The 22,987-nt window shown below is 37.6% G+C and overlaps 1 protein-coding gene across 1 annotated transcript in view; it reads right to left on the bottom strand.

Moving 5' to 3' along the window:
• HBP1 (HMG-box transcription factor 1) overlaps positions 1 to 22,987 on the bottom strand; it is a 30,782-nt gene that overhangs the window by 1,589 nt on the left and 6,206 nt on the right. Inside the window, exons 2-10 of the mRNA XM_059934169.1 lie at positions 19,845 to 20,028; positions 17,478 to 17,706; positions 14,494 to 14,632; positions 13,865 to 13,976; positions 13,664 to 13,776; positions 11,063 to 11,219; positions 10,232 to 10,376; positions 2,915 to 3,232; positions 619 to 760 (exon numbers count right to left, since the gene is read on the bottom strand). Coding sequence (XP_059790152.1) covers positions 619 to 760; positions 2,915 to 3,232; positions 10,232 to 10,376; positions 11,063 to 11,219; positions 13,664 to 13,776; positions 13,865 to 13,976; positions 14,494 to 14,632; positions 17,478 to 17,706; positions 19,845 to 20,028 — 1,539 coding nt within the window. The remainder of the gene's footprint in view (positions 1 to 618; positions 761 to 2,914; positions 3,233 to 10,231; positions 10,377 to 11,062; positions 11,220 to 13,663; positions 13,777 to 13,864; positions 13,977 to 14,493; positions 14,633 to 17,477; positions 17,707 to 19,844; positions 20,029 to 22,987) is intronic.

The raw sequence follows: 22,987 nt of genomic DNA, 5'->3' as shown, positions 1-22,987 counted from the left end.
CATCAATCAGTCATGTGACGTTTTCTTGTAATTAATCGAAAACACTTACTTAAAAGATGCTAGTCTAGTAATGGAAAAGTTTTAAGAATCAGGTCTATCCAATACAGCATTATTATGGTGCAAACTTGTTTACTAGCCTTCCCGGGCCTTTCTATTTCTTCTCCTTGCTGAGATATTTAACCTAGAAATTCTGTGCAAATGTCACAAGTCCCCATGAAGGCTGGTTATTTACCCCCACCTCCACAGCCCATCACCAATTAAGAAAAGAAAGGCTGTTGAGACATACCACCCCAAATTAGAAAATTCTTCTCCTGTGATAGTAATGAGTTAATGACCCCCATCTTTCCACCCAACCAGAAATACTCATTCCAGATTCTTCCAGTTCAGCATCTGTAGCAAACGTTCCTACTTTCCATGCTAAAAGAGTAAATGGCACTAATGACGAAAGGCAGCCTGCCTTATACGATGGTGTGCAAACATTATTTAGGTTCTGAAAGATAAGAAGGCTGAAAAACAGCATCAACGCCCTTTTAAAGCTTCTAACAACTGCTCCAATACGCTAGTACAATTTTGGAGTTAAGTCAAGATCACTTTAAGCAACTACTTGTTGAAACATACTGAATTGGTTCTTTTCCTTTTCCAACAGTCAGGATTTAAACGTTTTTGTTCTTCAGCCAAAGCCTTTGCTTCTAATGTATACATTCTCCTCTCTTCATTCTTCATTTTCTTCCACCTGTCACCAAGGATCACACTTATGGCTCTGTAAAAGAAACATTTACACAGTGTTGAAAGCAAGAATTTTTCAGAAAACTCACGTCAAGTGCTGCTACTTTAGGAAGAAATAGAAAGTTGAAAGACAAAAATCTCGTCCAACATAGAGAAGGGGAAAGGTCAAGACTACTGTACTCATTTCCAGTAAAATCTGAAGTCATATGGTCCATTCATCATAATCTTGGCAATTAAAGCCTCCTGGAATAGGGCCAATATCTAAAATGGCTAAAAACTGGATATTTTACACAGCTTAGATTTGAAGAAAAAAGTTAAATATTTCAAAGAAATGGTTTGTTTGAATTACCATTGGGTACATCGGTCTTCCAAAGATGTTTAAGATTATTAAGGCAGACAATGTTTAGTATCAGCAGCATAAAGTATTCACCTTGTATTGGAAGGTATTCTTACTTTCTGTTTGTGCCCATAACCCATCAAATAGTCACGATAAGCCTTTTTTCGTTCATGCAGCCGCAGTGAGCATGTGGTGGCGCTAACTGTGCACACTTACCACTCATCTCCAAAGACAACACCAAAAAAACCTCAGGCAACATTTACACTTATTAAGAAAATTGGATAAACTCAAAGGGGAGAAAGTCAAACTGGTAAGACCCATCATGATAGAAATTTGAAGCTGTTTCCTATTTATTAATTTGCTCCCAAACCTACTAAAATGGTCTCATCCAGAACAGGCAGACACAAACTGTTTCCCTTTTGTGAAGAGCTTCACCCTTAACCCTGAATTTCATGACACTCATACGAAACAGGTGGTGTGGAATGACTGCATGAAGGACATACAGAAGATTTCACAATGGCTGACATGGAAGCTAGAGAACAGGCATCTGAGCTTTAGAAGAACAGTCACCACAGAAGCTCTACTCCTTAAAAAGAAGTTTAAAATGTAGTAAATGTATATATTTTTTAATCCAGTAAGTCGATGCAGTTCAACATTGCACTGCATCTTCTTTTATTAAAATAAAAACCAGTTTTTATAGTCTCCGAGTTAAAGGTACCATATAATGGTTGACACATTTACTAGTGAAATTGATTAAAAAGTATTCACATTTGTATCAACTTCCAAGTCAGAGATGCACTTGGTATAAGAAGCTTCTCTTTTTAAAATGGAAGTACTTGGGGTGGGAAAAATGGGTGAAGATGGTCAACAGGTACAAACTTCCAGTTATAAGTGATGGAGCTGTAATGTACAGCAGGGTGAGTATAGTGAATAATACTGTGTGGTATATTTGAAAATTGCTAACAAAGTAGATCTTAAAAGTTCCTATCACAGGAAAAAAAATTCCTAACTATGTATGGTGATGGATATTAATTAGACTAGTTGTGATCATTTCTTAATATATACAAATAGCAAATCATTATGTTGTGCACCTGAAACTAATATAATGTCATATGTCAATTATATCTCATATATATATATATATATATATATATATATATATATATATATATATATATATAAAATTAAGATCACGAGTCATTAAAACCGGAATTCAAAGCTGAATTATTTTATGTGCATAATCATTTGACTTTTCTCAGAATATCAAGGGTTAAGGGACCTAGGAAGAATGGAGAAGATAATTTTAATTCGTGGAGAACTTGGTTGGTTTGAGAGGAAGTGAGCTGTAGAGGATTCTAAGAGGTGAGGTATGGGACAAGCAAACAGTAGGAAGGACTAGCACTGTTAATTTTTACCCCTGGGCTCTACTGAGGACACCTCTCAGTCTTCTGACAAATCTGGCAGTCATTACAAACTGCCAATGCCTGCACATCCCATAGTATGACACAGGTGTAAAATAAGTACATCCTTGAGATCTGACACAAGAAGGTGCTAGTCTTTTCTATAAAGATGGAACAGTTGTTAGAACTGTGTCCTCTGACAGGCAAGTGACATTTAATATTTTAGAAGGCAGATCCTTACCTCTTAGCTAACCTAATTATCTGTCTAGGTATTATAAAACAGTTACACATGACCCTAAAAGTTCCACTTAAAACAATTTACTTTAAAATCAACCTGGAAAACAGAATTCAATAATGAAAGCTATTGAAGAATAACTTAACTATCCCAGTTCCTATGAACTGCACAGAAGTGTTACTGAATTATTATAGTCAGAATTATCACTATTTTTACCTGTTATCTTTCCCTGGATACATCTGAGTATATTCAACTCTGTATTTTTTGGCAAAAAGCATGAAGGCATTCATTGGTCTTTTGCACTTGTTAGGAGAAGTGGCACTCGCAGTCCCTGAGCTGTGGGTTTTGACAGCTTTAGCGTACAAGGGATTGGAAGAGAGCTGTGAGGATCCCGGGGAGCCACAGTTTTTACTGAATCCAGATCTTTCAAAGTCTTGACCTCCAGGTCCTCCACAAGACAAAGATGCACGACGCTGGCGAGCCATGCTACTTAACACGTAGACTGCGGAAGAATCCATAGGCGTGAAGTCATAGCTGTAAATAAATACATAAATTCATTAACAGGATTTTAATTCAGTATAGTTATCTGATTTGTGAAAACAGGATTAAAAAAAAAAAAAGACCCTTAAGATCTGATTGGAAATTTCAATGTATTTTACCTTAAATAATGTTACCAACACTACTTTAGCAACTTCACCATTGATAGTTGCTTGTAAGATGAAAGCTTATGTATGCATTTACTAAATTTATTTTTTTTATTCTCAAGAGAATACAAAATGTTTTTATAAAAGACTTCCAAGCCTCCCCACCCCAAAGGAATCTGTTACAATCCACATACTTTATTCATAGCAAACTTCTTCTTCAGATCCCATACAACTCACTTATTCCTACTTTAGATTCATTTTTTGACAAATGTGATAATCTAGTTTGTTGACCTCTAGAAGCCTGAAACTACAAAATTAAAACAGAGTAGCAAGCATATACCAGGCCTAAGGACTAACTACCACAGAAGACAAGATGTTGGGTAAGGACAGATAGAAGTGGTTAAATGTAGCTAAAGGAACTTAAAATGCACAGTAGCCTGGGTCATTTGTTTACAATGACATATAAATACAGTCATACATGCATTAGTCTCCCCTAAAGGCTATCCATATATTATAACAGCCTAATAACTTAAAACCCCACATTGATCAGGAAAGGCCACATTTTGTTAGGTATGTTCAGTTTATATAGGTATATAAGCTCTCCACATCATCTCATTTTCTCAACAAGCTTGCGTGGCGATTATCATTATCCTCTCTTTATATGAAGAAACAGGCTAAAAAAGATAATGTATTGTTCACCCAAGGCCTCACAGCTACTAGCTCTCAACCCAGATCTGTTTGTCCAGCTCCAAAGCCCCAGGTTTCCTCACGAGTACCATGGTACTCTGCACTGCTGTTGGCAAACCTCAAGGTGAATCATCATCAGATTAACTGAAAACATCATCTGAAAATTAGAAATAACGTAGACCACAGCCTAAAAGTATACCTGTCAAGAGAATTCTCTTGTTCCAACTCTGTTAACTTCTACTGCTTACACTGGTAATCTCAGCAGAAAATCTTTCACTTCAACCCCAACTCCTCTTTCTCTCCCTGAAACAGAGATTCTGGCAGTCCGTCAACAGGTTGATAATAGCTACAGGAATAGTATCCGCCTACAGGTGAAGCAATGTGCGATTATGGATGATTCTGACATATGGAGGGCTACGTGAGTGAGGTGCACGCCATTCACTGCACACAGTAAAAATGACTTTTACCAATTATCAACCACACAACATCTGCTTTTTTAAAGGTATTACATGAAATAAATGTACTTACAAGTATGACTCCAAAATCATCCAATAAATGCTTAGCAATCAGTATTATGCCAGAGAAATAATTTTTGCTATCTGAAGCCCCTCTCATATGTAATTTAGAAAAATAGCAAACTTATGCATTTGTAAATGAACCTGACACAAAATTATTAATTTCTACTGCAGGAAAATAATTACAATTTGAAATACCGAAAGATTTAAAAATAGGGTAAGCTAATTGACTACTGAAATTTGAAAACTCCACCATCTAGTGGTACAAATGTAACCGTCATCCATTTCCATTATGGATACAATTTAAAGTAGCTTGAAATAGTCAATCACAGAATTCAGATTTTGACATGACTACAGCATTATATTACATAAAATATCTTTTTAAAAAAGCTTAATTTTTTGCTATACTGAGCATTCGCTCTCTTTGCTATCTCTTCCTAAAATGTGCCTTATTTCACCTCACTTCTTTTCTACATGCCATTCCTCGAGCTTAGGATGCCCCTTCCCACCGTCACTGTCTATTACTCTTAAAGAAAAACTACAATAGTATAGTGTCTATTAACCGAATCAGAAATATTAACTCACTTAACCCTCCCTTCAATATGATCCACATTTTACAGCTTTTTTCTTTTTTCTGAAGACCCGTGGAAAAATTAACTTACCCCAGTTTCCGCAGCAGAGCTATCGCAGAGCCCGGCTGCGAGTCCAGGCGGTCCGCTGCAGAGCCATGTTGCTGACCAGGCTACACTGCCTCCCAACCAGCACCTCCACACGGTACCCACGGCCTCATCCATCCCCTGCTCTAGACCGCAAGCAAAGAGGCAGGCCTACGTCCTAACTGATCTTCAATCCCCAATGTCGGCACATACTAGGCTCTCAAAATGAATGACGACTGACTGAGAGGGTAAAATAAATCATTCTGGAGAACATAATAATATAAAATTTTAATTGGGCTCAAAGCCCATCTCTGCCACTTACTAATGGCATGACCTTGGGCAGGTAACCCTCTAGCCTCAGCTTACTTAGCTCTAAAATGAAGATAATACATGCTATGCAGTGTTGCACAGCTGGAAGAACAGACTATAAAACACTTAAGGCAGAGGTGAGCACACAGCAGGTACTCAACTGGGGTATCAATTATTACTGTAGAAGTAGTCTAGATTGGTAAAGTGACTATCCTAAACCTGTGTGATGCCTAGAAGATTGGCCTCAATACCCAATGTCTCAAATGGGCTTCTTCAACTCAAGCTCTCACTTGGAAGCTTCCTTTCTACAAAAGAGCCACCTATTGTGTTTAAGAGCTCATCAGGTTATTGCTGACTTCTTCTGGTCCTCAGCAAGCTAACATCTACTCCAGTGCCCTTCCTAGACCAGCATGACCCAAGAGCACCTATTGTGTGCCAGCTGGATACTATAATTTCTAGTCCTCACAACAAGGAGTAGAGTTAGGCAGGTGTTATCACCTCCATTTTACAGTTAAAACACTGAGGCTTGCATTTGCAGCAACATGGATGGGCCTAGAGATTATCGTACTAAGCAAAGTAAGTCAAAGAGAAAGACAACCATATGATCTAAAATACGACAGAGAATTCCCTGATGGTCCACTGGTTAGGACTCCGTGATTTCACTACCAAGGGCCTGAGTTCAATCCCTGGTCGGGGAACTAAGATCCTGCAAGCCACGCGGTGCAGCCAAAAATAAAAATAAAAATAAAAAATAATACTAAAGTAAGATAAAATACGACACAAGTGAACATATCTATGAAACAGACTCAAAGACACAGAGAACAGACCTGTGGCTGCCAAGGAGGAGGAAGAGTGGGGGAGGGAGGGATTGGCAGTTTGGGATTAGCAGATGCAAACTACTGATATTATATACAGGATGGATAAACAACAAGGTCCTACTGTATAGCACAGGGAACTATATTCAATATCCTGGGATAAACCATAATGGAAAAGAATATGGAAAAGAATATATATATGTATAATAAAATTTTTAAAATAACAAGGAAATAGGATATTTCTAATATCACTAAAGTTCTACATTTGCCACCCCCAGAAGTAACCATTCTCCTGAACTGTTAATCATTCCCTTAATTTCCCAACAATTTTATTATAAAATTCATTCATAAATACGATAAAAACTGTAGTGACATTAATTATGTTAAAATAGCTATTATATTAACATATAATGTTTCATTGTGCAGAAACGAGTTAACATTGCAGGCTTGCTGTCCTTTCAAAGGGTTACTTACAGGCTGGCCCTTGACCAGCATCTGGAACTTGGATTTCGGGAGGGTTCCCATCATACCCACAACTGATAAGAGTGGCTCACTGTTCCTAAACTGTATGTACAAAAAATACGGTTTACCCTAAACACCTGCTTTCCTTTTGGAAGCTTTTGGTATATGCCAGGCAGAGGCAGCCTATGCAACCAGCTGCCAATAAAACCCCTGGTGCCGCATGTCTAATAAGCTTCCCGGTAGATAACGATTCATACGTGTTGTCGTAACTCACTGCTGAGGGAAATAAGCTTGTCCTGTGTGACTCCACCGGGAGAGGACTCCTGGAAGCCTGGCTTCCCCAGACTTAAGCCCACGTCTTTCCTGTTCACGACTTTGCTTCATATCCTTTCAATGTAAGGTATCATAGCTGTGCGTATGACTAAGTACTAAATCCTGTGAGCCCTCCCAGTAAATCACTGAACCTGGGGGTGAACTTGAGGATCCCTGGTGTAACTGTATAATGTGTATTTTATATACTATAGAAAGATTATATAAGTGTAATTAGATTTATAATTTTATTAGATATATTTCCAAAGAACATCTGATTCCAGACTAATTTTTACTTAACATTATTTCTAAAGTTGATCCATGTTTTAAAATGTATGGCTACGGTTCATTCATCTTCCACTGACAGAAAGAATTCCATTGTATGATTATATCACACTATATGCATTCAGTCTCCAGTGAATGAGTACTGATACTGTTTCCACGTTTTTGCTATCATGAGCAACACAGCTTGAACTTTACACATCGCCTAGTGCATGTCTACAAGCATTTACTTCTCTATGGTGTACATACAGAGAAATGGAACTGCTGATATTCACTGGTAGACAATAAAGCGAAATTATCTTCCAAAACTTTTTTATCCATTTACACTCTCACCAAACATTAGAGGTATCACGGATCTGAATCCTAAGAATACTCTGAGTACTGGACCTTAACAATGTCTTGTTTTTCAAAAAAGACTGTATAAAAGAGAGTCAAACAGCATTTACATTCCAATCTTGCAGATGTTTATTGAGCATATAGCCTGTGCCAGGCCCTGTGCTGGTTGCTTTTTTAAAATGTTTTTTAAAAATAGTCTCACTTATGCTTTCAAAATAAAAAAACGTATTAACCTTCTATTTTATTATATTAAACTGAATTTATTTAAAATCTTCAGGCCAGCAGAAGTTCTTGAGAATTCTCTACTTAAAGGCCTATGGATTTGATAATTATCTTAAAGAATGGGGCTTAGGGCTTCCCTGGTGGTGCAGTGGTTAAGAATCTGCCTGCCAATACAGGGGACATGGATTCAAGCCCTGGTCCGGGAAGATCCCACATGCCGCGGAGCAACTAAGCCTGTGCGCCACAACTTCTGAGCTTGTGCTCTAGAACCCGTGAGCCACAACTACTGAGCCCATGCACCACAACGACTGAGCCTCAGCTCTAGAGACCGTGAGCCACAGCTACTAAAGCCCGCGCGCCTAGAGCCCGTGCTCCGCAACAAGAGAAACCACTGCACTGAGAAGCCCATGCACCGCAACAAAGAGTAGCCCCTGCTCGCTGCAACTAGAGAAAGCCCACGCACAGCAACGAAGACCCAATGCAGCCAAAAGTAAATAAATAAAATAAATAAAAGCTCTTTTTTTAAAAAAAAAAAAAAAGAAAAAGAAAGAATGGGTCTTAAAATCCCAGATATCATATACTTTCTCTGGGTTCCTTCTGGGAGGAGGGTGACCAACTGCCCCCATTTTCCCAGGACTGAAGGGTTTCCAGTGCTGCAGGACTTTCAGTGCTAAAACCAGAAAAGTTCTGCACAAATTCAGACAGTTGGTCAACTTTCTTGAATGTCAGCACACATGGGTTCTTGTCCTATTCTACCACTAACTAATAGGGTGATCTCAGGAAAAATCACTTTCCTTTTAAGTCTTTCCAAATGTCAACTTTTTGCTGTTTTTACAATTTTTAATCCATGCAACTAATGCCCTTGGTCAAAATGAATAGTAAACGAAGACACAGTTAACTAAAAAAAAAAAAAAAATACAATTAACAGACTTATGGTCTGGTTCAAAACAACTGGCCAGATTTAGCAAATTTTTTTTTTCTTAACTATCAAAGATGATCTATTTAATTCCTAGACATATGTGGTATTTTCCTAATCTAATCTTAAATGTTTTATGAAGTCACTTTTCCTACATCACTACTCCATGTAAAAGTCTTCTTTTTTTGAAGTATAGTTGATTTACAATATTGTGTTAGTTACTGATATACAGCAAAGCGATTCAGTTATATATATATAATATACATATTCTTCTTCAGATTCCTATCCTTTATAGTTTATTACATACGTCCCTGTACTATACAGCAGGACCTTGTTGTTTATCTATTATGTATATAGCAATTTATATATTAGGATCTGTTAATCCCGAACTCCTAATTTATCCCTCCCTACCCCCTTCCCCTTAGGTAACTATAAGTTTGTTTTCTATTTCTGTGAGTCTAATTCTGTTTTGTAAATAAGTTCATTTGCATCATTTTTTAGATTCCACATATAAGTGATGATATATGGTATTTTTCTCTGACTTACTCCACTTAGTATGATAATCTCTAGGTCCACCCATGTTGCTGCAAATGGCATTATTTCATTCTTCATAAAACTCCTCTTGAGGGACTTCCCTGGTGGTGCAGTGGTTAAGGATCCGCCTGCCAGTGCAGGGGACACGGGTTCAAGCCCTGGTCCGGGAAGATCCCACATGCCGCGGAGTAACTAAGCCCGTGCACCACAACTACTGAGCCCATGTGCCACAACTACTGAGCCTGCGCTCTAGAGCCCGCAAGCCACAACTACTGAGCCCGCGAGCCACAACTACTGAGCCCGCGCACCTAGAGCCCGTGCTCCGCAACAAGAGAAGCCACCACAATGAGAAGCCCATGCACCACCACGAAGGGTAGCCCCTGCTCGCCACAACTAGAGAAAGTCTGCATGCAATAACGAAGACCCAACTCAGCCAAAAATAAATAAATTAATAATAAAAAACTCGAACTATTATTTTACTTTAATTACCGAGTACTTTTTCATTTATTCATATACAGTTGACCCTTGAACACTGTGGGTTTGAACTGCATGGGTCCACTTACACATGGATTTTTTTCAATAGTAAATACTACTCAGTCCATGGTTGGTTTAATCTGCCTACACAGAGGGCTGGCTGTAAGTTATATGTGGATTTTCGACTGTGTAGAGGGTCAGTGCCCCTAACCCCTGTGTTGTTCAGGAGTCAACTGTATATACCTCTTCTAAGTAGTCCTTTTATAATTCTCTGATCTTTAAAGGTTTAACCTCCTAAACAGCAATCATTAGGGAGATTAAGAGTAAACTTTAATTTTTTTTCAGAGAGAAAAAAAAGGAATTCAATATTACCTTTTAAATGTATCAAAAACACCTGAATCATCAAAATTAATGGCATCGGGGTGTCCAGGAGGTAGACATACATCACCAACATGAATTTCACAACATGGAATGCCATGCTGTACCACAGTCAAGCTTGGATAAAATGATGACCAACCTAAAGTTAAAGCAAACTATTGTTATATAAAGGACGGAGATTGACAGAAAGCATCCAAATTATTTATTATATGATAGATATGTCACTTCTGAGTCTTAAAAATAAAAAGTATGTGATAGATTTATAACACAAGTCATGTATCTTTGCCACAAAGCAAATCCAAGTGTTTTATTTAAACAATGCAAAAGCCCTCCAAAACTAGTTTAATTCAGCATTTTACTAATATATCAAATTCTATCAATCAGCACTTCCACTGACCTACAAGACAGTAAATGATAAATGATGATGATTGAGACCATGAAATAGTCTCTGAATCATTACGTATGACAAGAGTGTTAATGTGATTCAGGTGTAAAGCATATTTGGCCTCAACCAAAATTCAATTACCAGAATACTCCATTCCCCAAACTATATCAAAACAACAGAGAGCTTATTATAGTATGCTACATGAATCTACAAGTTCATACCCACAGGAAGTAGAGCTCCACCTGACTACTGCTAAGACATTTAAACATCATTAGGTATTATTATAAGGCATTTCCTATGGTAGTATTAATTAGTTTGAAAGAAGTTTTCCCTTCAAAAATTTTTTTCTTAATCATCAAAGAATTATGCCACAAGACATAATTATAGATTTAAGAAGCTTTCTTTAAAAAGTTACTACAAATTCAAAATTGAAGCCCTACCTTTATTTTTAACATAGAAAGGGTGGTCCAGTTTACACTCTACAGTAAGTAAACCATCTTCTACTGTACCAGGATCAAAAGTCAACTTCAGTACAGACTCGCCAAATGATATACTTTCTTCATGTGATAACAACTTTAGACCATCAGAACCATAGCCCTGGAAATACATGCATAGATTAAATAAATTGGCAATGTTCAATTCAACATGGAGTGAAGTTCCTATTATGTGTAAGACTTTGTGGAAAAGGTAAAAATAAACAAGACAGGATCCTTGCCATTAAGGAGCTTTCAACCCAGTAGCGAAGAAAGGCAGATATTACTACAATATAAAGCCGACTGGAGTAAGTGCTTCAATCCAAGTACAAATAATGCTAATGGAGTTTAATAAAGGGAGATATTAACTCCAAGAGAAAAAGATTGGGGGGAGAGGTTTCGATTCCCATTTGAACTGGAATCTAAAAGAAGAATGCAATTTAGAAAGGTACAAGAACATGCCTTACACCAGGAATAGTTGTGACTAGTAACTTCTTTGTAGAGTGCTGAGCATCTGCTAAAAATACAAGATTAGTTCAGAGCTGGGGCAAATAAGACTGCAAAGGAGGGCCCAGTTAGTAAGTAAGTAAGTAAAGGGATCTTAAAGACAGGCAAAGTGCTTAAACTTTCCTTTGAGAAGGTATTGGGAAGTCAATGAAAATATTTTTATTAATATAATTGTTGATTTTAAGGTGATGACAAAGACGACAGATAAAAGGTACCTCTAATATTCAATTGGAAGATATAACGAGAGAACCCCATTACAGTCTTGAACTGACAAGTGCAGTGGTGGTAGAACCGGGCTGAATTTAAATTCAACCAATATTTATTGAGCACTTAGTACATGCCAGGTGCTAGGCTCTGAAAACACATGATCCCTACCCTTAAATTCACAGAAAAACGAAGGAGACAGACATGCCAACAGCTAGCTACAGTGTCCAGTCAAAGTAACTAATGAAAGAAAAGGATAAATGTAAAAAAGCTTTAAGGAAACAGAATGGATCAACTGAATACAAAGAGAGGAAACAGTCAACTTCATTCATGTTTTGAATGAAGCAATCAAGAAAAGGTTTTGAGGACTTCCCTGGTGGTCCAGTGGTTACGAATCTGCCTTCCAATGCAGGGGACACACGTTCAATCCCTGGTCGGGGAACTAAGATCCCACATGCCACGGGGCAACTAAGCGCGCGCGCTCTGGAGCCCACGCGCCACAACTAGAGAGAAGCCCGCGCGATGCAACGAAGAGCACACGTGCTGCAACACAGCGAAATAAATACATAAATATTAAAAAAAAAAAAGAAAGAAAAGAAAGAAAGAAAGGTCTTGCATCTGGCAATCAAGAAAGGGTAGTAATACTCTTAAAAGGGGAAAAATGGACCTGGATGGGGAAGAAAAAGGTGAATCCAGTGTTGGCTACACTAATAACTAGATTACAGAATCTTCTAATTCTTAGAGCTATAAGAACTTAAAGCTAATCCCAGTTCCATCTTACAGATCAGGAAGGCAACACCCAGTGGGGCTGATAGACTGCCCAAGGCCAGTCATGCAAATAGCTGCTGGCAGAGCTAGAAAGAGCCCAGCTTTCCTGACTCCAAGACCAAAGCAGTTTCCACCGGCCACCAAAGAGCTGCTGTCGACATTATCATCAGAGAAAAAGTGGTGAAGAGAGTGAGGAAGGGTAGAACCTTATTAACATTCAACATCATGGGCAGACAAGCCACCAGTCGAAACAGACAAGACATCAGAAGGAGAAGCAGGGCACTGCCATGCTACGCAAATCAAGGGAAGACAATCCACTATGTCAAACACCGCAGAAATGTCAAAAAGAACAAGCAGAAGTCTCTTTAGAAATCAAAATAAAGCTAGTAACCTTTGAGACAATTTTAGTAGAGCAGCAGAGGCTGAAGTCGGACTACGGTGAACTTCACTATGTAATGCTTACAGCAAGAAGGGGAGACTGAAGGCAGCCAAGTCAGGACTGCTGTTCTCAAGAAACTCACTAGTAGGGGACAGCAGGAGCAAAACAGGAATTTTACACAAGCACACTTCACATGCCCAATTTCTCTGCCCACAGTGGAGATGCAGAAATTGAAGATTTCAAAGATAAAGGTTTCATCCAACATTTATGCTACTGCTGCCCACTACTGCCTTTGCTTATCGACTTAGAAAATACCAGCATTTTAATGGGTCATTTTAAAAGTAACTCAATCAATTCTCACTTATCCATAGGAGAATTAACCACTTTGTAGATTACCTAAGATAAGGCTTTGGTTTGCTTATTTATTCATTTTGTGTTTAATGCCAGTTTAATTTTCCCCAAAAGAAAATGTGTAAAAAGTGCTAAGAAATACTCTTTTTCCCATCTAACAAGCTTCATTATAAAGGTAAAACCTAAAGTCACTGCTCCTCTCCATCAGGCTAAGCAACAGAGTAGTCACAAAAGCTCCTCCCAAAATGTAAAATGTCATTTAAACATGGAAGAAAATGGGAGGATACACCTGTAGATTAATAATAAACCTATGTTCCCTTTTGAAAGACTTGGAAAAGTTTGAAGAATTTTAAATCAACCTTGTGAGTGCCCATCTGGAGATCTTCCTCATTATCGCAGCCTTCAGTTCTAGCAAAATCTTCCACATCCTGCCATTCCTTATTGCTTCCCTTATGAAAACACAGTCGTGTGCCTACAGTTTAAGTAAAAAACAAGTATTAGATATGTGACTAGTGTGCTTGCTACACAAGTAAACTGTAAAGAATTCAAGCATTTTTTACCTTTCAAAAAACAGTGCCAAGCAGTCGAAGGCCAGGAATTGCACCACCCCAAGTCGTCATCATCCGAGAGGGAGGACATGCAGAAAATGCCAGATTCTGACTCACTGTTTGCCTGTAGAAAAAATATTACAAATTTTCTAGGTTTTTTTTCTGTAAGATGTATTTTGTTAATTTGTGTCTTCAGACTATCTATCTATCTATCTACCTACCTACCTAGCTAGCTAGCTATGCCGGGTCTTAGTTGTGGCATGCCGGATCTAGCTCCCTGACCAGAGATCGAACCCTGGCCCCCTGCACTGGAGGCACAGTCTTAACCACTGGATGGCCAGGGAAGTCCCCAGACTTTCTTATTAGTGGATAACTTAATCATTCTAAACTTAGGGGAAAAAATCGCCTTTGAAAACTGAAGTTCTGGGAAGTTTTAGTTAAATGCATGTTCCCACTGGTAACAAACTTTCCTAACAGTTAATAGAGCTGTACATAAAACTGAATCCAGATCAGTAGGAGAACAGCGAGCGAGACTATTTCCCATCTGCATGTGCTTCAGGAGAATTGCTTAGAGAGGGAAAGTTAATGTCTTTCAGCTGCTGTACGAATTTCATGAAGTTTAACCTCATGAATAAACTTACCCTTTCGTGTCTGACTGGCGTTTGCTCCTTCCAGTGGTGATGAGGGAAGGCTGGCTCACCCTTAGAAGAGGACACCGGTGGAGGGCGTGCATAGGAATGTAAACTTTTGCTAGTAGCTATGATGTGTACAGGAGATGATCTAAAATAAAGAAACCGTTTTAACCACAAAGCAAAGGTCCTTAAAGTAAAGCTTTCCTTTTGGTGAACTTCATATTCATAACACCAATGTTATTACATATAAGACACCTATGGGAAACACTAATAAAGCCATCAGGGTTTCATCTACGTTGTTCATCTATGTTGTATGTTGTTCCTTAACATCTTCCCCAAACCCTCTTCACACATTTTAAACACTGTTTTCAGATTAGATAATATACTTTAAATTCCAAATTACTGTTTCATTTACTCATTCACTCATTTTTATATCACTAAGTACATACAAGTGTGCAGTTTCATTCATGAAGGATGATGCCCCTTTATGCAGGGCTCCCGATCCCTTTCTCTCTCCTACTGTGATGTGGTCACCAAATCTCGGCCCTCCAAGCTCAACGTGACCAACACGGAACTCTTTACCTACCAACCACCTGTATCACTGGGCAGATACAGTGAACTACCTGAAGCTAAAACGTTTAAACTTTTTATAGTAGAAAACAGCCTATTTGCAAAGCATCTACACATAAAGCCAGTTACTTCTGCCCCCAGGATCACCTTAGAAAGTAAGTTCCCTCTTGCCCCGCTTTCCTGTCAAAAGTCTCTTTACCAGGCAATGCTCCCTTCAGAGTACACGGGGCTCCCCAGAACACACTAAGATCCTTCCCCCACAAACATGTAAGAGGGGTAACAGTAAGCAGCAAGCCCATAAAGGATGACCAGTAAGGTATACTGACTCGGGAGTTTGGAAAGCAGCAGAAAGGAAAATTTCAGGGTCTAAGAAGTAAATCTGAAGGTCCCAAATCAGGACAATTCTCTGAGATGCCAACTAAGGATTTGGTCCTTAACAGAAAAATGTTTACACATGTCTGTACTAATCCTCTTTCTAAAAAGAGGAAGGACATCTTACTTTCCAATTCTTCCCTTATTCTCTGAGAAATCTGATTAGCCCTCATTTTTTTAAACTTAATTAACATTTTTTATTATACCTTCGCAGAAATTAATTTTTAAATGAGGATCTATATATAAAACCGTACGTTGCTTTCATGTTCATAACACTTCTTAAGTAAAAAGCCCTCAAATTTCCATGCATTTTTAGCTTACTCTCCAATCAACTTTGGATTTCAAAATACAAATACATAATATTTCATCTTTGCCCAATTTCTTCCTTTTATTACACATTTACATCTTTATGAAGTATAAGAGAATGGCCAAACGGCTAAAAATTCCTTAAGCTCATTTCTGCCTTCGTGACTAGTAAAAGAAAATGAGTTTATCAGTTCTTCTGTGTAACCATTTAAGAGAGAAGTAACAATGTAATGTTCTAAAATGTATATGGCCTAAATGTTCTGTAAAAATTAATATGCTGCATGTGTCTGAATTACTAACACCATGGTCTCTTCATCCCTCTATCTATGCAGGGATAATATAAATTTTACCTGTCCTCAACCCCTTGGTACTGTACAGTTACAACATCAGGCATCCCAAGTTCAATAACTAACACAGTTTAACACTCTACAAGAAGTCACAAGAACAGCCACTGACTGTGTTAGAAGGCAGACAAGACAGCAGAGCGTGACTTTTGGTCTTGTTCCCTAGGAAGAAGGGAAGCATAGAAAATGCAGCAGAGAGTAATCTACATCTTTAGGGAGCTACTCCTTTACTTGTTTTTTTTTTTTTAACATTAATTTTCTTCTGAGGGTTTTACTCAACTTTCTATGAACTAAATTATTAATCCTCATGAGTTTACTGTGAAAAATGAAAAGTACTATCTCTAAACTAAAATTGGGGAAAAAAGAAAGTCCAATAGTAAAATCAGGATTTTTTTTTTTAATTATAAAACAATTTTTCACTTTTTGACTATTAAGATTACAATGAAAACTGGGACAATAAAGGAATACTTTGAAAGGCAACTTTTCATTCCTGTGGAACTCTTCATGGATTAAACTGAAGTTAATTAAATTGAATTTGCTCTAACCAAAACCAATTACCTTGCTGAATAGAAGAAAAACAGTGTAACTTGCTGGGCTTCACACCTAACAAGTTTATTCTTCAGCAAAGAACTATACTAACTTAGGAACACTACCAAAATTCAGTTATTCCTACATCACCTATTATGGACTCTGGTCTACCCACCCACATGAGTGCAAACCTGGGTATTTCTCTTCCCTACAAACTATCATATTTACCTATGTCTTTTTACATAGCCAATTTTATAATCTGGGGGATAATTAATAAAATATTATCCATTTAAGTCTCTCTAGGAATATTAGTTGGAAGCTTCCATAATTTCATAGCACCATTAATTCATTTTCTTAAACTCTGGTCTGGGTATATGAAACAGTGGTTTCTACCAATAGGAGTCTACTTTTGTAAGTTCAACATTTTAATATTAGCAAACATATAAATAACATAAGGCCACATACACTGTGGAAAAAAATAAACCTAGACCAAAAGGAACCAAACTCAAGGTTGATAAAAGTTTAAAATATGTCTATTTTAATTATGATTCTTTAGACAAATATAATTTTCATCTAAGTAGAAATATATAATAAAAGTATTCTTGGTCTGATGTATTTTTTTATGACTTTAAACCATTTACAAATATTTTTGACTCTGCTGTTCTCATATCACTTTTATCTAATTCTCAAAATATGAAATCATGACATTGGGTGAAACAGCTCTTTGATTATTTTAAGACAAAGAGCTTAATTCTAATGACTTTGATAAACCACTCATGAGATGGTCAACAGCATTATTACTTTTAAAACTAGAAAAAAAAAGCATTTTGTAATGATAAAAGTTTTCAATTAAAATACAGCCAACGTTCCCACCTGTTGTAAAATGAGCACTGCATAAGTGGGCTTTGTGGGCTGGTGGCGATATTTGCTAATTCTGTTAGCCAATCCACCTCATTTTCATGGTAAGTGTTTTCTGATATTTCTGAGGTATTTTGGTTCCAAGAAGGTCTTGGATATTCTTGATGTGACACATCTGAACTTAGCTGGTATATGGCAGATTGAGCAGGATCACTCTGAACAGCCTGAAGTTCAGGAAGATCATCTGCAAATAAGCACACTCAAGATTATAAGAAGGAAATTACTAATACAGGGAACAATTCTACAATCACAGTTGGAAGAGAGGTCCTCAAATTTATCTAATTAATTTTGTGAGAGGAAAAGTATAAACTCAAAATGTTTTCTTGAATGAAAACAAGTTTCAACTGAAAAAAAAAAAAATGACACCTTATACATTTAAGGGCCAACAGAGTCTGAAAGAAAAGTAAACCTAGCGCATGTAAATGGATTAATGACTTCACTACTCAAACCATGTAACTACCACAACTGTTCACCAACTGTTCTGTTTGTGTTTTCTGACTTTTCCCCCCAGTTTTTTATAGCTCACCTGGGAATAATCCATATACCACTGAGACATTTTTATGTTAACATGTTAATGAGGAAAAAGGCGTTTTATGGGTACACAGATGTACTTATTGTTCACACACTTGAACCTGTTCAACAAGATTACTGCAATAAATGAAAACAACAATTTTCAAAGATGAAACCTAGATCATATTATATATTTTCAGGTACTACTTGTTAGACTTTATCTATGCTAAATTATTTCTTTTTAATGAGAAAGTCTGAACTCAGTAATATTCATTGTTTTTTCCAGAAAGTGTGTTCCTGAAAGGTAGTTCATGACGGACTCTCAGCTACCCAAGAAAGAAAACTAGAAATAGTACCCAAGGACCACTCATGTACATGCCAAGGCTATGAACACTGTAAGATAGACTGAATTCTAAAAAATTGAATTAAAAAAAAGAAAAAAAAAGGAGGGGAGAAAAAGCGTCTTGCAGGCCTTAAAAAAGAAAAAGAGAAACAACAACCAAAACAACCCTCTTTGAAACACATACCTACAAACTCTACAGATCCACTGGGTCTCTTCAATATGTAAGTCAAGAAACTCTTCTAGTGTTGAGAGTTCTCCTGAACTGTCACTATAAAAGTACATACTCCTAATTCCTATTCAGGGGACTATCCCAGAATAGCTCACTAAAACAGAAATGTCTTACAAGTACTGATTCAAGACATCCATTCATAAAAGTGACTAGAAGGTATCCCCCCCTTCACAGAGCAGCTAAAATATCACACCAACTTATGATAATTCCACTCTGTAATTCTCATGGTGGTGGAGCTGTTTCCCTTCCCTCACTGCCAACACTGTTCTTTGACTATCTTTATTTACTGTAAAGGGTTCATTTCTGTCTTTCAAGTTAAGGAAACTACTTTTAAACTGAAGTCATGAGGGGTGGTACAAGTTTTCGACCCCCTGAGCCCTAGGTTCCTGATTTCCTCCTGAAACCTAAAGTGTGACAATGGAGGAATCAACTACCTGATTGAACTGGGGCTTCTTGCTCAATAGTAACCACTCCTCAATGAATATTCGGGCCCAGCAATCTCTCAGCATTCAAACAGGTTATGTCCCAACACCTTTAAGATCTCCAAATTCCCGAAGAAGACTCCAGCATATAACCTCCTCTACTTCATCATTTATAAAATGAGGACATTCACATCTCAGGTTTTTGGGAACATCAGAGAAAAATGCACATTAAATGGGGACAAAGCCAAGATGAAAAGTGGGCAGCAAGCCAAGATCACTCATCACCTGTTCACTGTCTTCAACAGCGACCTCAAAGCAATACAATTCAAAGTCATACCTCAGCAAACCTACACACTTCTACAGATCACGTATCTTTGGAGTAGCTCAGCAGCAGTGATAATCACAAATGTCAGATCCTCAAATTTCAAGGGTCCACTGTAATTTCCCCATCATACCAACAAACCAGGCGTGAATAGTGGCCAGCATAATTTGCTGAGCTCACATGGATATTTCAAAAGTAACATCTTTTGAAAAGCCACACAGCAAGGTTTTCATAAGGTGGTCAAAGGCTCATCTTTATCCACAAAGGCAGTTTAGTTTGAAAATTTGTAAATGAGTCTCTATGATAACCAAAAATAGCTCCAAGTTAGGTTGGTTTTAAGTAATACCTCACAAGCAATAATAAGAGAACACTGAAAACTCCTAATGTACAAAAACTTGACATACTTTTTATCAGTTCAAGGTAGGTGGAAAAGCTAGCTAAACATGAAAATTAATCTGAATCTCAGTGAGCTTCCTAAAAACTTAATTTTGTTTACCAAGCTCCATGTGCTCATCACAAGAGTTGTATCCAGGTGAGGATGGCAAATTTTCATTACACTGCAGCAACTCCAATGAGTCATTCATTCCTGAAGCTCTCTTGTCCATTACTAGCAGGAGTTTCTGTACTGCATTAGGCACCTGATTTGTCTTCACTTCCCACACCATGTTATGGTGCTCCGACTTAAAAATAATATAAGAGAAAAATGTCAAGTCATGTGATTTGGAAATAATGTAAGTATAAAATCAATCAGAGACATCACAATGTTGTATCTTTAATCACACATTGCTATCTGTATCCCCCTCAAAACCTTTAGACATGGATGACTGAAGGTCTATTCTATTTTGCACATTTTTGGGAAGATTCTATTTTAATTTCTCTAGTATTTATCAACTGTGTTCATTATTTTGTTTTCTCATCTTCTGAAAGTGAACAAGTTTAACAAACTTAAAATTACAGTCTCTAACAAATATTTTAAAAAGAGTTTCTTGGGACTTCCCCGGCAGTCCAGTGGTTAAGACTCTGGGCTTTCCAGTGCAGTGGTCGTGGGTTCGATCCCTGGCCAGGGAACTAAAATCCCTCATGCCGCGTGGCAGGGCCAAAAGAAAACACAAAAAACAAAACAGACAAAAAAATAAAATAGAAAAGAGTTTCTTAAAATGGCCATATACTATATACTTCTTATAAAAATAAAAATGTTTTCTTAATGAGAATTTGGGACCTAACCATACTAAAAAGATACCTGACCTTCTGAATTGGCTACAATTTTTACAAAGATGAATAATATAAAATGTGGTTATACCTTTTACACTCTTGCCTTTGGACAATGATCAAATTAGTTATTTAACATGGGTGACAGAAGCAGCAAGATTTCCTGATTTCTCAGGCTCTACTCCAAATCTCATTTTTAAAAAGTTCTAATGAGTTAATATGAAATACATATACAGTTTTTTTTTCTCAAAATAAAACAGAATATACTGCTGTTAAAATATGAAATACATATACAGTTTTTTTTTCTCAAAATAAAACAGAATATACTGCTGTTAAAAGTCACCAAAAGTCGGGAACTCCCTGGCAGTCGAGTGGTTTGGACATGGCGCTAACTACTACCGGGGTTAGCCGAGGCCCGAGTTCGATCCCTGGTCAGAGAACTAATAAGATCCCATGGTGTGACCAAAAGAAAAAAAAAAAGTACCGTAGAAGTCAGGTACCCTAGCCCAGGCTGATCAAAAAATGCAGTGAAAAGACATTTATACCAGAGCTTTCTAAGCCATGTCATAATCACCGACAAACACTGACACATTTTTTTCTACGAAGGCATTTCCCCATGAACTTTTAAATTATGAAATGTTATCCTGACTATAAAATATATGACCACTGTGGGAAAAAAATGAAAAAAGCTTTTCTTAAAAAAAAAAAGGAATATAATAATTATCTCTCTTTTAAAAATTTTATTTATTTATTATTTATTTATTTATGGCTGCATTGGGTCTTCGTTGCTGAGCGTGGGCTTTCTCTAGTTGCAGCGAGCGGGCTTCTCATTGTGGTGGCTTCTCTTGTTGCGGAGCACAGGCTCTAGGCACGCAGGCTTCGGTAGTTGTGGCACACGGACTTAGCTGCTCTGTGGCATGTGGGATCTTCCCAGACCAGGGCTCGAACCTGTGTCCCCTGCATTGGCAGGCAGATTCTTAACCACTGCGCCACCAGGGAAGCCCCTGTGATAATTATTTCTAACCCCACCAACCCGAGTTAGATACTATGACATTTTGATGTATTATCTTACAATCCAATCTCTTTTTCATGCACAGACCTACGTTTTACCTAAATAAAATCATTTATTTTTCTTCATACTTCATACTATATATATTAATAGTTGAGACCTTTTCCTTAACGTAAGTTCATAAGCATTTTCCTGTCACTAATTTTTTCAAAGATCTATTTTAAATAGTTAAATAATATATATCATCAGGATGTACCAAAATTTATTTATCCCTCCTATTGCTAAACGTGTTCCCAGTTTTTCCAATCTTCTAAATAACAGTGAATTTACATTCTTTTTTTTTTAAGTATTTGCTTATATCTGGTTATTTCTTTAGATTCCCAGAGACAGATTAGCAGTTGGATGGCAATTAAACATCTTCTTAAGGCTTTTGACACATACAGCCAAACTGCCCACTGCCTTACTTTATTTCTAATATTTTATTTCAGATGCTTTCTGCCTGTACTCCTCAAATATTACCCATTTCTTGGGCACTTAGAGCCTTACACAATACCGACTGTGAGATGTAGTACGGAGTAGTGAAAAGGGCACTGGGGTAGGTGGAAGGAAACATAGGTTTGATACCAGCTTAATCACTTACTAAATCTATGACCTAAAGTGACTGAGCTTCAATATCTCCATCTGAAAACAGGGCTAATGACTCCCGCTCTTTTCTTCCTGGAGCAGTTGTGAGGATGAAATGAAACAAAGTGAGTAAAAAAAAAAATGTAAAATGACTTAAAAAAAAAAAGTTTTTTATCCCTAGACTGACATAGGGCAATATTATGCATACTATGGGCACTTTATGTTCTAAACAGAACAGTTATTGAAAACAGTTAACAACAGGAGACCAGACAACTAGCTATTCAGCTTCGGTAATTTCCTCCCTGGGAAATCTGACAAGTTATCCAACACATCTCAATAAAAGGTCACAGACCATACCACTACCTTAAGCAAATAACAGTTTATCTAAAAGATGTCTGAAGCATTCCCAACAAATGAACACTTTTCCAGTAGGAACAAGCTATTATGTAGTGATTAATCACACTCTTATGATATAGTTACAGCAAATCTGCTAGGGTATAACAAATAATTTCCTACAAAATTGCTGGCTACAGGAGCTGTAGTAACACAAATCGACTTCTCAAGCGCAAGTCGCCAAATCCTGATGCTGAGCCTCCACCTTCTCATTGCAAAAGCCAAGCAAACTTAGCTTGATCTGAGATTCTCGACCCTGGTGGCACACAGAACCACGCCTGCTTCAAACCAGTGAGGCCCAGGCCCCACCTTCCTTCCGAAGCATGTGGTTTATTTGGTCTGGGGTACAACCCTGGTGCACTGGTTTTTACTTGTTTTCTTTCAAAAGAACCCCTGGTGCGTTG

The sequence above is a fragment of the Balaenoptera ricei genome, chromosome 9 (assembly GCF_028023285.1).
Source record: "Balaenoptera ricei isolate mBalRic1 chromosome 9, mBalRic1.hap2, whole genome shotgun sequence".
In the NCBI taxonomy this organism is placed as follows: Eukaryota; Metazoa; Chordata; class Mammalia; order Artiodactyla; family Balaenopteridae; genus Balaenoptera; species Balaenoptera ricei.
Note: the sequence above shows the minus strand (reverse complement) of the source record. Positions and strands in the feature narration are given on the sequence as shown.